The sequence below is a fragment of the Pongo abelii genome, chromosome 3 (assembly GCF_028885655.2).
Source record: "Pongo abelii isolate AG06213 chromosome 3, NHGRI_mPonAbe1-v2.0_pri, whole genome shotgun sequence".
Taxonomy (NCBI): domain Eukaryota; kingdom Metazoa; phylum Chordata; class Mammalia; order Primates; family Hominidae; genus Pongo; species Pongo abelii.
In genome coordinates this window covers 38,844,643-38,859,827 of record NC_071988.2, presented here as the reverse complement: position 1 = coordinate 38,859,827, position 15,185 = coordinate 38,844,643, and the positions used below count along the sequence as shown (strand labels likewise).

The 15,185-nt window shown below is 41.4% G+C and overlaps 1 protein-coding gene across 2 annotated transcripts in view; it reads left to right on the top strand.

The window, feature by feature from the left end:
* UGDH (UDP-glucose 6-dehydrogenase) overlaps window positions 1-8,444 on the top strand; it is a 28,827-nt gene extending 20,383 nt beyond the window's left edge. Inside the window, exons 8-12 of one of the 2 annotated variants that reach the window (XM_054553408.2) lie at window positions 1,428-1,558; window positions 1,803-1,936; window positions 2,662-2,753; window positions 3,186-3,296; window positions 6,935-8,444. In XM_054553408.2, coding sequence (XP_054409383.2) covers window positions 1,428-1,558; window positions 1,803-1,936; window positions 2,662-2,753; window positions 3,186-3,296; window positions 6,935-7,045 — 579 coding nt within the window. In that variant the 3' untranslated portion in view covers window positions 7,046-8,444. 2 annotated transcript variants of the gene reach the window in all.
* The last annotated feature ends 6,741 nt before the right edge of the window (window positions 8,445-15,185 follow it).

The following is a 15,185-nucleotide window of genomic DNA, read 5'->3' as shown; positions in this document are numbered from 1 at the left end:
ATGAGGGAACTGACATGGAGATATTAAGTAATTTGCCCCAATTACTAGTCGGTATATGTGCCTTTCCCAAATATTTTCCCCCTGAGTTTATAATTTTTCAGGTTTCAGCAGTAGATATGGGAGGGAATCCAAAGAAATGCACGTTTCTTTTTTAAAAATGTTTTACTTTTTAGAGACAGGGTCTCACTGTGTTGTCCAGCCTAGATTCCAACTCTTGGGCCCAAGTGATCCTTCCACCTGAGCCTCCTGAGTAGCTGGGACTACAGGCGCACCACCCTGCCTAACCGGAAATGCACATTTTTAAGTGAAAACAGATACACTTAGTGTCATTCCAGTCAATCCATCATGATGGCTTTATCTCACTGTTCGTTGTGTGAAAAATGCAGATAAACCCTTGATTTTCCAACACTTTGGGCTAATTGCTTAAGCTCTCAAGGTTTGATTGAGATGGTCCCTGGAAGCTTAAAGCCTTAAAAAGTTTCTTTTGCTTTGCCCACCTGGTTACCAACCTAAATTTAACAGATTAAGTGATCAGAGACTCTTATAACATTTAGTTAGTTAAAAAACCTTGTCAAATGGTTGTGGTGTTATGGTTCATCCAGAGGCAGCTAGAACTCTGCACATTGTTTGCTGCCTGTCCACTTTCCGCTGAAACTGAATTTTTGTGAATAGTGGGGCACAAGCAAATGAAGGAATACTTTGGGGTTTCATTGCTTATAGCTTGTTTCCACAGAGTTTGGAGACACGGGCTAAGGAGAGTATGGTTTCCTATGTGCCTTGTTTAGGTTGGTCTCATAGCTGAACCTCAAATGCGCTTAGAATTAAAACTTGGTTGTGCGCTCCACTTTTTGCATCCATCCTAGCCTTATGCATGGAAGATCAAGCCAAATGAAATTAGAAATTTTTAGAATGGCTTTTTTTTTTTTTTTTTTTTTTTCCTAATTTAAGGCAGGGTCTGGCTCTGTCGCCCAGGCTGGAATGCAGTGGCATGATCTCGGCTCACTGCCACCTCTGCCTCCTGTGCTCAAGCCATCCCACCTCAGCCTCCCAAGTAGCTGGGACTACAGGCACACGCCACCTTGCCTGGCGAATTTTTGTATTTTTTGTAGAGACAGGGTCTTGCCGTGGTGCCCAGGCTGATCTTGAACTCCTGAGCTCAAGCAATCGCCCACCTCGGCCTCCCAAAGTGCTGGGATTACAGGTATGAGCTGCCACTGCTGGCCTAGGACGGCTTTAAGGAAGGGGATGAGTGATTTTTTTTTTTTTTTTTTAATCCATAGGCACTAGAGTTTGGTTAATTTTTCCCTCTTGTTAATATGTAAGCATTGTATTTGTACAATAGCACTCACCATAAAATTCTGAGTAATGTGTGTCATAGGCTGTGCCTCTTTTAACTAATCATTGCACAACTGTACATGTAATTGCAGGTCATAGACATGAATGACTACCAGAGGAGGAGGTTTGCTTCCCGGATCATAGATAGTCTGTTTAATACAGTAACTGATAAGAAGATAGCTATTTTGGGATTTGCATTCAAAAAGGACACTGGTGATACAAGGTATCAGTTTTTAAAAATATTTCAACCCCTTTGAGATTGTGTTAACTCCTCATCTTAATTTTTTGATTGGTGGAGATGTACATAAAATACATGTATATATATAATATAAAGAATAAAAATAAATATCCATATCTTCACCACTCTACCAGCTTAAGAAATATAATTTTACCTGTATTGTAAACTCCCTGGTATTAGAATATAATGCCATGTAAAGCTTAGCAATACTGATTTTTTTTTCCTATAGAGAATCTTCTAGTATATATATTAGCAAATATTTGATGGATGAAGGCGCACATCTCCATATATATGATCCAAAAGTACCTAGGGAACAAATAGTTGTGGATCTTTCTCATCCAGGTGTTTCAGAGGATGACCAAGGTAAGGCTTTGAGTCTCATGAATCATTTTGAGTACAGACCTTAAAACTTTTTATCTTTTGGAAACCTTAGGTTGTTCAGTTTTATCATGTATATCATTGGTAGGCCCTCTTTTAAACCTCATTTCTCTGAAATTAAAGTCTTAGGCATAATGTCATCAACATTGATTTGAAGTGATCAGCTGTGGATTGGTCCATTGATTTTTCCAACATATTCCACAAAGCCCCAAAATTCCAAAGAGATGCTTCCAAGGCAGGGTTTGGGGCCTCCCACCATCACTCCCATTGATACTACAATCAGATTATTCCCAACTCTTCCTGCAGTCCTAGTGTTAGAATACCTATAGTACTATCCCCCTTATGTGTGGTTTTGCTTTCTACGGGTTCAGTTATCTGCGGTCAATTGCAGTCTGAAAGTACTAGAAGGAAAATTCCAGAAATAATTTATAAGTTTTAACTTGTGTGCTGCTTCATCCTGCCTGGGACATTTATCATTCCTTTGTCCAGCATATCCACATTCCATATGCTACTTAGTCACTTAGTAACTTTTGGCAATCAGATTCAAAAAACAAGTATGTGTGTAAGTATATATAGGGTTCAGTACACTCCACAGTTTCAGACATCTACTGGGGGTCTTGGAATGTATCCCTGCAGATAAGGGGGGAACTACTGTAATGTCATATAACTCCTTTCTTATTTCTGTTTTTTTGTTGTTGCTGTTGTTACAGTGTCCCGGCTCGTGACCATTTCCAAGGATCCATATGAAGCATGTGATGGTGCCCATGCTGTTGTTATTTGCACTGAGTGGGACATGTTTAAGGTAAGGTAACAGAAATTATACTAAGGAAAATTCTAGAGGTGTTCCACTATCAGCTGGGGTTGAGTATGTGTTCATGTATGTGTTTTTTGTTTTGTTTTGTTTTGTTTTTTGAGATGGAGTCTCGCTCTGTCGCCCTGGCTGGAGTGCAGTGGCGCAATCTCGGCTCACTGCAAGCTCTGCCTCCTGGGTTCACGCCATTCTCCTGCCTCAGCTTCCTAAGTAGCTGGGACTACAAGCTCCTGCCACCACGCCCAGCTAATTTTTTGTATTTTTAGTAGAGACAGGGTTTCACCATGTTGGCCAGGATGGTCTCGATCTCCTGACCTCGTGATCCGCCCATCTCGGCCTCCCAAAGTGCTGGGATTACAGGCGTGAGCCACTGCGCCCGGCCCATGTATGTGTTTTAATTGTTCCTGTGGTTTGTCTTTACAGGAATTGGATTATGAACGCATTCATAAAAAAATGCTAAAGCCAGCCTTCATCTTCGATGGACGGCGTGTCCTGGATGGGCTCCACAATGAACTACAAACCATTGGCTTCCAGGTAATCATGATCCTGGATTGTTTTTTTTTCTTTTTGTTTGGTCTTTAGTGTTTGATTCAACAACTGGGGACTATAATCTAGTCAAGTTGACATCAAAAGACCATCACAGCAGGTCAGAATGTTTGGCTAATTAAGATGATACCTTCTTTCTAGGGAAATTCTTTTGGGGAACCAAATCAATATCAGATGTTTATTTCAACAGTTAGGAAAGTGCTCATTTGCTTTTTAAACCCATTGTGTGGGTTTTAGAATTTTCTTATTTTCTTTAGCAGTAACGTAACTCTGGGGCAACATGTCAGTTCTTTAGGAAGTCCCTATGGGATTTTTCTGACTACTCTACTTCTCTACTTCCTCCCTAAATTTGTGATCTAAAGGTAGAGAAAGAAAGAGGTCTTGGTCAATGAGCAGGTGTTCATCCTATACCTTCTGAGTACTCAGCACTGTGCCAGTGCTGTGAGGGGTCTGAATGAAATATATGGGAGTTTCAATGGTACTGGCCCTCTTCTGATTCAAAGTTTGTCAACTGGCCAGGCATGGTGGTTCACACCTGTAATCCCAGCACTTTGGGAAGCTGTGGAGGTGGATCACTTAAGGCCAGGAGTTCGAGACCAGCCTAGCCAACATGGCAAAACCCCGTCTCTAAAAAAGTACAAAAATTGCTGGGCGCGGTGGCTCACGCCTGTATTCCCAGCACTTTGGGAGGCTGAGGCGGGCAGATCACAAGGTCAGGAGTTCGAGACCAGCCTGGACAATATTGTGAAACCCCATCTCTACTAAAAATACAAAAATTAGCTGGGTGTGGTGGCACGCACCTGTAATCCCAGCTACTTTGGAGGCTGAGGCAGGAGAATCGCTTAAACCAGGGAGGCGGAGGTTGCAGTGAGCCAAGATCACACCACTGCACTCCAGCCTGGGTGACAGAGCAAGACTCCATCTCGGAAAAAATAATAATAATAATTAGTCAGGCGTGGTGGCCTGTGCCTGTAATCCCAGCCACATGGGAGGCTGATGTGGGAGGATTGCTTGAGCCCAGCAGGCAGAGGTTGTAATGAGCTGAGATCATGCCATTGCATGCCAGCCTGGGTGACAGAGCAAGACCCTGCCTCAAAAAACAAAAAACAGTTTGTCAATTATGGAACATTTGGAAAGCTGACAGAAGCCTCCACCCAGAACAGTATATTTGTATGTTACGTCTATTTCAGTTCTCCAAGGAGTCCCAAAGGTATTAATAAGGAGCTACTTTCCATTTCCTCAGAGCAGTGTGTATATGGGGATAGGAGGATGGGGAGGTGGAGTAAGTTAGGAAGAATAAAAAAATATGCCAGGGGGTTGCTGTCAATGTAGTGCCCAAGCAAGCAGAAAAGCAGCAGTGTTTGATAGCTTGCTATGCACATCTCAGCACCAGCTATTTTGGAGAGGTACCAGTAAGGCCTAATCTGCTATTCAAAAATATCTGATCTGGTTCTCTTAACCTCTCACCAACTTGTTGAAGGTCCTTATTTAGAACTCAGTGCCCATTTCTCATTCATGAGAGATTTGCTTTTGGAAAGAATCAAATGGCATCCTTGTCTGTGAACTCTTCCATCCAAGACCTTGGGGACTCTTCTATTCCACCCCTCCCTAGTGAGTAACAACATGACTGTTTTTCCCAGTCATGACTAAACTCAGGAATGTTATTTTTAAAAGGTTATTTGCAAGGCATAGACACATTTTTTCTCATTCCTGTTTTACTCATCTAAGGGAAAAGATATGTAGAGAAATACGTATTTTAAATGATTTTAAGTTATTGTAAAATTTAACTTTCCTAGTGAGGAATTAAAAAAAACAATTAGAAATGGAATCACTAAATAAGGAGAATTTGTAAGTCACTGAGACAACTGGTTAATATAAAGCAGAAGCCCTTTCTTTGTGGTATGAGTCAGAATTAAATATTAATTTTTAATTCAAAAGACATGAAAAGTGAGTAGTATGTTTATCTCTGCTGTGGAGGGGAGATAAATTCATGACTGTTGAAGTAGTAGTGTTTTTAATGATAAGACGATGATTTTGAATATATGGAATAAATGAAAAATGTAATAGGCAAAACCAAAACTGATTATCATTTAGTGAAGGCTGGCTTGCTGTATGCTAAGTACTTTACCTAATTTAATACTTACCACAACCCTTTGAGTTAAATGGTGGTAACACAATTTACAAGTGAGGAAGAAAGACCTGGAGAGTTTAGGTAATGCAGCAAGTGCCAATCAGGATTCCAGCTGGTGCCTTTCAGACTCTGAAGTCTGAATTCTTAAGAATTATGCTGGCTGGGCACGGTGGCTCACGCCTGTAATCCCAGCACTTTGGGAGGCTGAGGCTGGCGGATCATGAGGTCAGGAGATCGAGACCATCCTGGCTAACACGGTGAAACCCCATCTCTACTAAAAATACAAAAAAAATTAGCCGGGCGTGGTGGTGGGCACCTATGGTCCCAGCTGTTCGGGAAGCTGAGGCAGGAGAATGGTGTGAACCAGGAGGCAGAGCTTGCAGTGAGCCGAGATCACACGACTGCACCCCAGCCTGGGCAACAGAGTGAGACTCCATCTCAAAAAAAAAAAAAAAAAAAAGAATTATGCTGTTGGCAGGGCACAGTGGCTCATGCCTGTAATACCAGCACTTTGGGAGGCCAAGGTGGGTGGATCACGAAGTCAGGTGGGTGGATCACGAAGTCAGGAGTTCGAGACCAGCTTGGCCAACATAGTGAAACCCCGTCTCTACTAAAAATACAAAAACATTAGCCTGGTGTGGTGGTGGGTGCTTGTAATCCCCGCTACTTGGGAGGCTGAGGCGAGGAGAATCGCTTGAACCTGGGAGGCAGAGGTTGCAGTGAGCCGAGATCGTGCCACTGCACTCCAGCCCAGGCGACAGGGCGAGACTCCATCTCAAAAAAAAAAGAAAGAATTATGCTGTTACAAACCGGGCGCAGTGGCTCACGCCGGTAATCCCAGCACTTTGGGAGGCCGAGGCAGGCAGATCACTTGAGGTCAGGAGTTCGAGACCAGCCTGGCCAGCATGTAAAACCTCATCTCCACTAAAAATACAAAAATTAGCCAGGCGTGGTGGTGCAGGTCTGTAATCCCAGCTTCTCAGGAGGCAGACAGGAGAATTGCTTGAACCTAGGAGACGGAGGTTGCAGTGAGCCAAGATCACACCACTGCACTCCAGCCTAGGCGATAGAGCAAGACTCCATCTCAAAAAAAAAAAAAAAAAGAATTATGCTGTTAGCTTTTACAGGTTTTTTAGTATAAGGGAAATTGAAATGAGAATGGAGTTTGAAATAAAATATGAACTCACTGGAATCTGGTCGGTTAATTTCATACATGTTTCTAAAGACTGGTGGCACATAATTGACTACTTTGAGGGAGTCAGGTGTGGGGAATGGCAGGAGTGAGAAAGTCTAGATATGAATATTAAAATGGAGTGTAGATTAATTCTGGAAACAAAAAATAGGGAAGAAACCAAAGATCTCTCATAGCAACCCAGACAACTTGAGAATCCTTTTCTAAGAAAAAAATCTAGATTCCCCCTGCTCCCATTTCAGTACATTATAAATTCTTACACTTATATAATTGTTAATAGTTCTCTTAAAATTTTTTTTTCAGATTGAAACAATTGGCAAAAAGGTGTCTTCAAAGAGAATTCCATATGCTCCTTCTGGTGAAATTCCGAAGTTTAGTCTTCAAGATCCACCTAACAAGAAACCTAAAGTGTAGAGATTGCCATTTTTATTTGTGATTTTTTTTTTCTGGTACTTCAGGATAGCAAATATCTATCTGATATTAAATGGTAAATGAACCAAGTGTTTTTTTTGTTTTTGTTTTTGTTTTTGTTTTGAGACAGTCTCACTGTTGCCCAGGCTGGAGTGCAGTGGCATGATCTCAGCTCACTGCAAGCTCCGCTTCCCAGGTTCACGCCATTCTCCTGGCTCAGCCTCCCAAGTAGCTGGGACTACAGGCGCCCGCCACAATGCCTGGCTAATTTTTTTTTGTATTTTTAGTAGAGACAGGGTTTCACCATGTTAGCCAGGATGGTCTCAATCTCCTGACCTCGTGAACTACCCGTCTCGGCCTCCCAAAGTGCTGGGATTACAGGCGTGAGCCACCGCGCCTGGCCCGTGAACCAAGTGTTTTTAAGGAAACAAAATTATTTTTTTAATCATCAGATTTATACTAGCTATATGGATATTAGCATATCTGGTAATTATGAATCTAGAATTTTTTTACATATTTTTATAATACTGTTAGCTCAGTTATTGGATGAGTGAAAGATAATCATGTTGGTTTTAATAGTGTCAATTTTTGTAAAATAAAAATTAAACTTCAAACACTTTACTTTATAAATTGTCCATAGGCCGCACTTTAATATCACATTGTAAAGGGAAGGACAGTCTTCATTTTTGCTGGTTATTGGTTTGCTTGTCATTACAGATGTATTTTGAATCCATGAAATTGCTATGCTAAATAGCCTTTACATGTATGGTCTGGTTAAAGTTCCTTTGTTCCTTTTGTTTTAATAAAATGTGTCACTGATTTTTTAGCTCAAAATCATCACTGTTAATTTCCAGTCACCCCAAATATGGTTAAAATATATATTTTTTTAATCATGAGGAGAAAATTAGTAGTAGTGTTTCTTTCTCTCCCCATTATTTCTTGGTTTTCCTCACTAATCTTTTTTTTTTTTTTTTTTAGTCCAAAAGCCAAAAATATTTATCTTGGTTTTACATTTTAATTTCCATTCTTAATTGTAATTTTTTTCTTTAAATAAGGAAACCAATATAATCTCATGTATAAAAACTTAAATATTTTACAAGTTACGTATAGCATCATTCTAAAATAAGAATTTTTTTTTGTTTTCTGTCTGCTTTTTTCTTGTCTCTTGTTGAGTTTTATATTTTCAGTGGTTATTTTTGCTTGTGTTAGAGCATTATTAAAATATATCCAATGTCCCTTTGATACTTGTGCTCTGCTGAGAATGTACAGTTTGCATTAAACGGCCCGGGTCTCATCCTTCAGGAATTTTGCAGTTCAGTGAGAAGAGGGAGACATATAAAGATGAGGACAGAAGCATCTGTACGGATGAAAATTACATAAATAAAACATTCTCCATCAACAACTATATGGGTGTAATTTTTGTCAATGCATAAGTAACTGAGTCATGACAGCCTGACATTAGATGGGAAAAAAATGACACCTCACTTTTTAGAGAAAATGGTATTATATCATTCTCTGAAATGATGCAACAAAGGGAAGGAATTTAGCAAATAAACATTGGCAAACTGTAGCCCATGGGTCAAATCTGGCCAGCCGCGAGTGAGCTAAGAATGGTTGTTACATTTTTACATGGTCACATGTTAAATGGTTTCACCAGGCATGGTGGCTCATGCATGTAATCCCAGCACTTTGGGAGGCCAAAGAGGGAGGTTCACTTAAGGCCTGTTTGAGACCAGCCTGGGCAACTTACTGCCTAGGCAATAAGTAAGACCCCGTTTCTACAAACAAAGCACAAACATTTTAAATGGTTATACAAATCCCTACATAATATCCTCAACTTTACCTCTTGGCTGGCAAAGCCTAAAATATTTCCTACCTGGTCCTTAAAGAAAGTCTGCATACCTCTGGAAGAGACAAATACTAGAGTTCGAACATAAGGTGAGCCTTTACTCATAAGACTTTGAAGTGAGGATGAGTTTATTAATTAGAATTTGCTTTACATTTCTGCTTGAAAATATTCTTGTATTCTGCTTAGTAATTTTATATTCTAGTAAAGGTATTGTAAGTCCAATGATGTATGAAGATGTATGCTAAAGCAGATAGAATTAGGCACTTGTCCTGTCCAAATGAGGAATTTTTAAATTTTTAAATTTTTTTTTCTATTTTTAGACATCTAATGTTATAGATTCAAACTTTTTCTACTCTTGTCTAGACATGCCAAATGCTGGCAAAAAATTACTTTTTTTTTTTTTTTTTGGTCTTTTTTTTGAGACAGAGTGTTGTTTTATTGGCCAGGCTGGAGTGCAGTGGCACGATCTTAGCTCACTGCAACCTCTGCCTCCTGGGGTTCAAGCCACTGTGCCCAGCCTAAGAATTGCTATTTGGATGTTGTCGAATTTGTAAAAATACAGCAATAAGCAAAATCCTTTTAAACAAAGAAGTCCTGAGTTCATCTCATTGGTGGACTGAAGCAATTCTGTAGCAAATAAATCCTTTGAAAGAGCTCCAAAAAGAAGAAAAAAAGAAATAGGTACTTGTGCTGGGGGCCGTGGCTCATGCTTGTAATCCCAACACTTTGGGAGGCTGAGGTGGGGGATCACCTGAGGTTAGGAGTTCGAGACCAGCCTGGCCGACATGGTGAAACCCCGTCTGTACTAAAAATACAAAAAAACCTAGCCAGGTGTAGTGGTATGCACCTGTAATCCCAGCTACTCGGAGGCTGAGGCAGGAGAATTACTTGAACCTGGGAGGGGAGGTTGCAGTGAGCCAAGATGGCGCCATTGCACTCCAGCCTGGGCAACAAGAGCGAAACTCTGTCTCAAAAAAAAGAAAAAGAAAAGAAAGAAATAGGTACTTGCTTTAAATTGCAAGATGTTTCAATGCCTGGAACTGATAAGTAAACAATTATTGTAAGATATAGTTACTGGCCGGGCGTGGTGGCTCATGCCTGTAATCCCGGTACTTTGAGAGGTCAAGGTGGGTGGATCGCTTGAGCTCAGGAGTTTAAGACCAGCCTGGGAAACATGGCAAAACCTCGTCTCTAAAAAAATACAAAAGATTAGCCAGGAGTGGTGGTGCATGCCAGTAGTCCAAGCTAATTGGGAGGCTGAGGTGGGAGGATCACTTGAGCCCAGGATGTCAAGGCTGCAGTGAGCCGAGATTGTACCACTGCACTCTAGTCTGGATGACAGAGTGAGACCCTGTCTCAAAAAAAAAAAGAAAAAGAAGTTACTGGTAAATGGAGGAAAATGGGCAAAAGAGGGCTCATAGAGCCAGATAAACTTGCTGTTTGAAATGGGAGGAAAAACTCAGTAATTAGGCATGTAACTTAACAGCAATTTGAGACCTTCATGTGAAAAGTCGAAAGAAGGTGGTTAGTCTTCTTTTCTCTCCTCAACCAGTTAAAGACAATTGTTTTTTTTTTTGTTTTTTTTTTTTTTTTTGAGACGGAGTCTTGCCCTGTTGCCCAGGCTGGAGTGCAGTGGCACAATCTCGGCTCACTGCAAGCTCTGCCTCCTGGATTCACGCCATTCTCTTGCCTCAGCCTCCCAAGTAGCTGGGGCTACAGGCGCCCACCACCACGCCCGGCTAACTTTTTGTATTTTTAGTGGAAATGGGGTTTCACTGTGTTAGCCAGGATGGTCTCGATCTCCTGACCTCATGATCCGCCCATCTCGGCCTCCCACGCCCAGCTGTTGTTTTTTTTTTAATGATACAAACTTTCAGTTTTAAAAAATAATATATTTAAATTTTTATACCTGATCCCTACCACCAGGAAAAGTTTCAATTTTTTTTTAGCTAATATATTTTTGGTAGGGCAGAGGAATATTGGTAAGATCATTAACTGTACTTAAAATTGAAAATAATAGGCAGGGTGCTGTGTCTCCCGCCTGTAATCCCAGCACTTTGGGAGGCCGAGGTGGGTGGATCACCTGAGGTCGGGAGTTCGAAACCAGCCTGACCAACATGGAGAAACCTCGTCTCTACTAAAAATACAAAATTAGCCGGGCGTAGTGGTGCATACCTGTAATCCCAGCTACTCAGGGGGCTGAGGCAGGAGAATTGCTTGAACCCGGGAGGTGGAGGTTACGGTAAGCCGAGATCATGCCATTGCACTCCAGCCTGGGCAACAAGAGTGAAACTCCTTCTCAAAAAAAAAAAAAAAAAAAAAAAATTGAAACTAATATATGGACATGGTAAAAAGACATTCACATAGATACAAAAGGGTAAAGGGTATATAAACAAAATCTCTCCCCTACAATTTTCTCCCCTACAATTCCACTTAAGACTTCTTGGCTAAGCTACCTGAAAGCCTTATTTTTCCCATCTGTAAAACAGATAATCCATCTCTAACTCGAAGAATTGTTATCAAGTTTACATGAGATGAATGTTTACACAAAGATCTTATTGGCACAGTGACTGGCAGGCAATGAGCACTCCTCTTAGCACCATAACAAGCTGGTCCCACTGCACCAGAACCACGTGTAGGCTCTGGAATCACTAGAAGGACAGTAATTAACACTGAACATTTTGGACAGGCATTATGCAAAGTCTTTTAGGTACATTTTCTCATCTGTTCCCCACATAAGTCTTTATTTCATTTAATTTTTTACTTCCCCATGTTATTCTAGGACTCATTTAAGTCTTTTGAGGTAAGTTCTGATCCTGTGTTTCAGACTACAGGCAGAAGGCTCGAAAGATTTAGCAGCTTGCTCAGGGTCACACCTTAATAAGTGGCAGAACCGGAATTCAGGACAGACTATGTGACTTTTCTCTCCAGCTCTTAATATTAGTCATTCTGCTTCTCTGGATATATAAAAGTGCCCAGGTAAAAGTCATTCTTCTCAAATGCAAAGAATTAACCAGCCGTCAGGCCAATACTTGTCATGCAGACTTAAGCCAATATTTTGTTATGCAGTACTTGTCACTGGTGCCTTATCTTCCTATTTCTCAAGAAAAAGCTAAAAATCTGGTGGTTTGGTGTTTTGTGTTTTTTGCTCTTTGTTTTTTGAGATGGAATCTCTGTCGCCCAGGCTGGAGTGCAGTGATGCAATCTTGGCTCACTGCAACCTTCACCTCACAGGTTCAAGCTATTCTCCTGCTTCAGCCTCCTGAGTAGCTGAGATTACAGGCACCCACCACCATGCCCGACTAATTTTTGTAAAAATCTGGATTTTTATATAAAATATCTCAGTTTATAAGTGTTGGCACAATGTTTAAAAACAAATTTTTACACTATACAGACCAAAATATCTTTGAAGGGCAGATCTAGATCAAAGGTTGCTAGTTTTTAAAAAAAAACCCTAAATTCTGACATAATTTTAGATTTACAGAAAAGTTGAAAGAATGGTATAAAAATGCTGTATACCCTTCTTATTCAGTAAATATTAATATTATATTTGCTTTGTTTTATCCTTCCTGTATACATCACACATAAAATTTATATTTATATAAATTTTTTTCCTGAACGATTTGAGATTAAGTTGCAAGGCCAGGTGCGGTGGCTCATGCCTGTAATCCCAGCACTTTGGGAGGCTAAGGTCAGGAGTTTGAGACCAGCCTGGGCAACATGGTGAAACCTCATCTTTACTAAAAATACAAAAAATTAGCCGGGCATGGTGGTGCACACCTATAGTCCCAGCAACTTGGGAAACTGAGGCAGGAGAATCGTTCAAACCCGGGAGGCAGAGGTTGCAGTGAGCTGAGATTGTGCCACGGCATTCCAGCCTGGGTGACAGAGCAAGACTCTGTCTCAAAAAAAAAAAAAAAAAAAAAAGAGAGTAAGTTGGAGACATGATGCCCTTTTCCCCTAAATACTTCAGGGTTATCTCAGTTTCTGTGGGTCAGGAATTCAGGAACAGTTTAGCCAAATGGTTCTGGGTCAAAGTCTGGTTGTCTGGTTGTAATAAAAATGTCAACCAGGGCTTTAGTCATCCAAAGGCTTGACTGGGGCTGGAAGATTGTCTTCCAAGATGGCTTGCTCATATGACTAGCAAGTTAGCACTGGCTGTTGACAGGAGGCCTCAGTTCTTTGCCAACTGGATCTCCTCATAGTGCTGCTTGAATATCCTCATGACACAGCACAGCAAGTTGGCATCTCCAAGAGTGAAAAAACCAATAGAGGACAAGACAGAACCTCCAATGTCTTTTATTATCTAGCCTCAGAAATCATACCCCATCATTTCTACAATATCCGATTGTTTAACCAGATAGCTCTATTCACTGTCTGAAGAGACATGGATATCAGGAGGTGATAATCACTGGGAGCCATCTTGGAGGTTGGCTATTGGAGTTTTATTTCCTAAAAAATAAGGAAATAGGGCAGGTGTAGTGGCTAACACCTGTAATCCGAGCACTTTGGGAAGTCAAGGCAGGAAGATTGCTTAAGCAATCTGGCAAAACCCCATCTCTACCAAAAATACAAAAATTAGCCAGGTGTGGTGGTGCATGCCTGTGGTCCTAACTATTTGGAGGCTGAGATGGGAGGATTGTTTGAGATGAAGGTTGCAGTGAGCCGAGATCTCACCACTGTATTCCAGCCTGGGCGACAGAGCGAAACTGTGTCTAAAAAACAAAACAGGCCAGGCACCGTGGCTCATGCCTGTAATCCCAGCACTTTGGGAGGCCAAGGTGGGTGGATCACCTGAGGTCAGGAGTTTGAGATCAGCCTGGCCAACATGGTGAAACCTATCTCTACTAAAAATACAAAAATTAGCTGGGCGTGGTGGCTGGCGCCTGTAATCCCAGCTACTCAGAAGGCTGAGGCAGGAGAATTGCTTGAACCCGGGGGGCTGAGGCTGCAGTGAGCAGAGATTGTGCCACTGCACTCCAGCCTGGGCGATGGAGCGAGACTCTATCTCAAAAAAACAAAACAAAACAAACAAACAAAAAGATTGTTACTCCTTTAAACTTTCATCCACTAGTTTTAGAATCTACTAATGATTCCTGTCTGAATCAATTATTATAACAATGGTAGCTTCCAGTTTTTGATCAAGTTTGAATCTTGCTTTTACCGCTTAGTAGAAATGGGACCTTGTCCCAGATAGTCAACTTTCTTAAGTCAATTTCTTCATATATAAAGCAAGGATAATACAGTACACTTCAGAAGGCTGTTTGTGAGGATTACATTAGATAAGAGTGTAAAACACTTGGCACAGGGCGTGGTACACAGGAAACACTCCAGAAATGTTAGGGGGACTTTGTTGGTTGCCCATCCAGAAGGATCCATTCCCCCTTCTTCCTTCCTAACAGAGCCCCAGTGTTCAGATGTTCATCCCCACCTGCTTACCTCACCTTCAGATCCAAGGATGGTCCGTCTTACTTTTGTTTAACAAATTTCCCTTGCCAATGATGTTTCTTGCCGATGATTGCTTCAGAAACAACCTTGTGAGCAATGCTGGCAATTGAGAATTGAGGGGTAGTTTGTTAGTAAGGCTCCTGGGACACATTCCTAAAACAGCTACAAGGAAAGTTGCCCTCTCTTCTCCTTCTGGATGTCGTGGCTGGATATGATGCCTGGATAACAAGTATTTGATTGTGACAGCCACAGCCACCATCCTACCAGACTAGGGTGAAGCCAACACCAAAGATGGCAGAGATAATAGAAGGAAAAACCTAGATCCTCGATTACTTTGTTGAGTCCCTGAATCAATGAACCTTGAAGCCCACTTCCTGTTTGGTGATATAAATGTCCTTCTTAATGACACGTTTGAATAGGACATTTCTTATTTGAAGCTGAAAATATCCTACTTTTAGAGGTATTGTATTATCATCATTATTAAGAAGAACAGCCAGTCACAGTGGCTCATGCCTGTAATCCTAGCACTTTGGGAGGCCGAGGCAGGGGGATCACCTGAGGTCGGGAGTTCGAGACCAGCCTGGCCTACATGGTGAAATCCCATCTCTACTAAAAATACAAAAATTATCTGGGCATAGTAGTGGGCACCTGTAATCCCAGCTACTTGGGAGGCTGAGGCAGGAAAATCACTTGAACTTGGGAGGCAGAGGTTGCAGTGAGGCAGAGGTTGCAGTGGTGCATTGCGCCATTGCACTCCAGCCTGGGCGGCAAGTGCGAAACTCAGTCTTGAAACAAAAGCAAAAACAAAAATTAGCTGGGCATGGTGGCGGGCGCCTGTAATCCCAG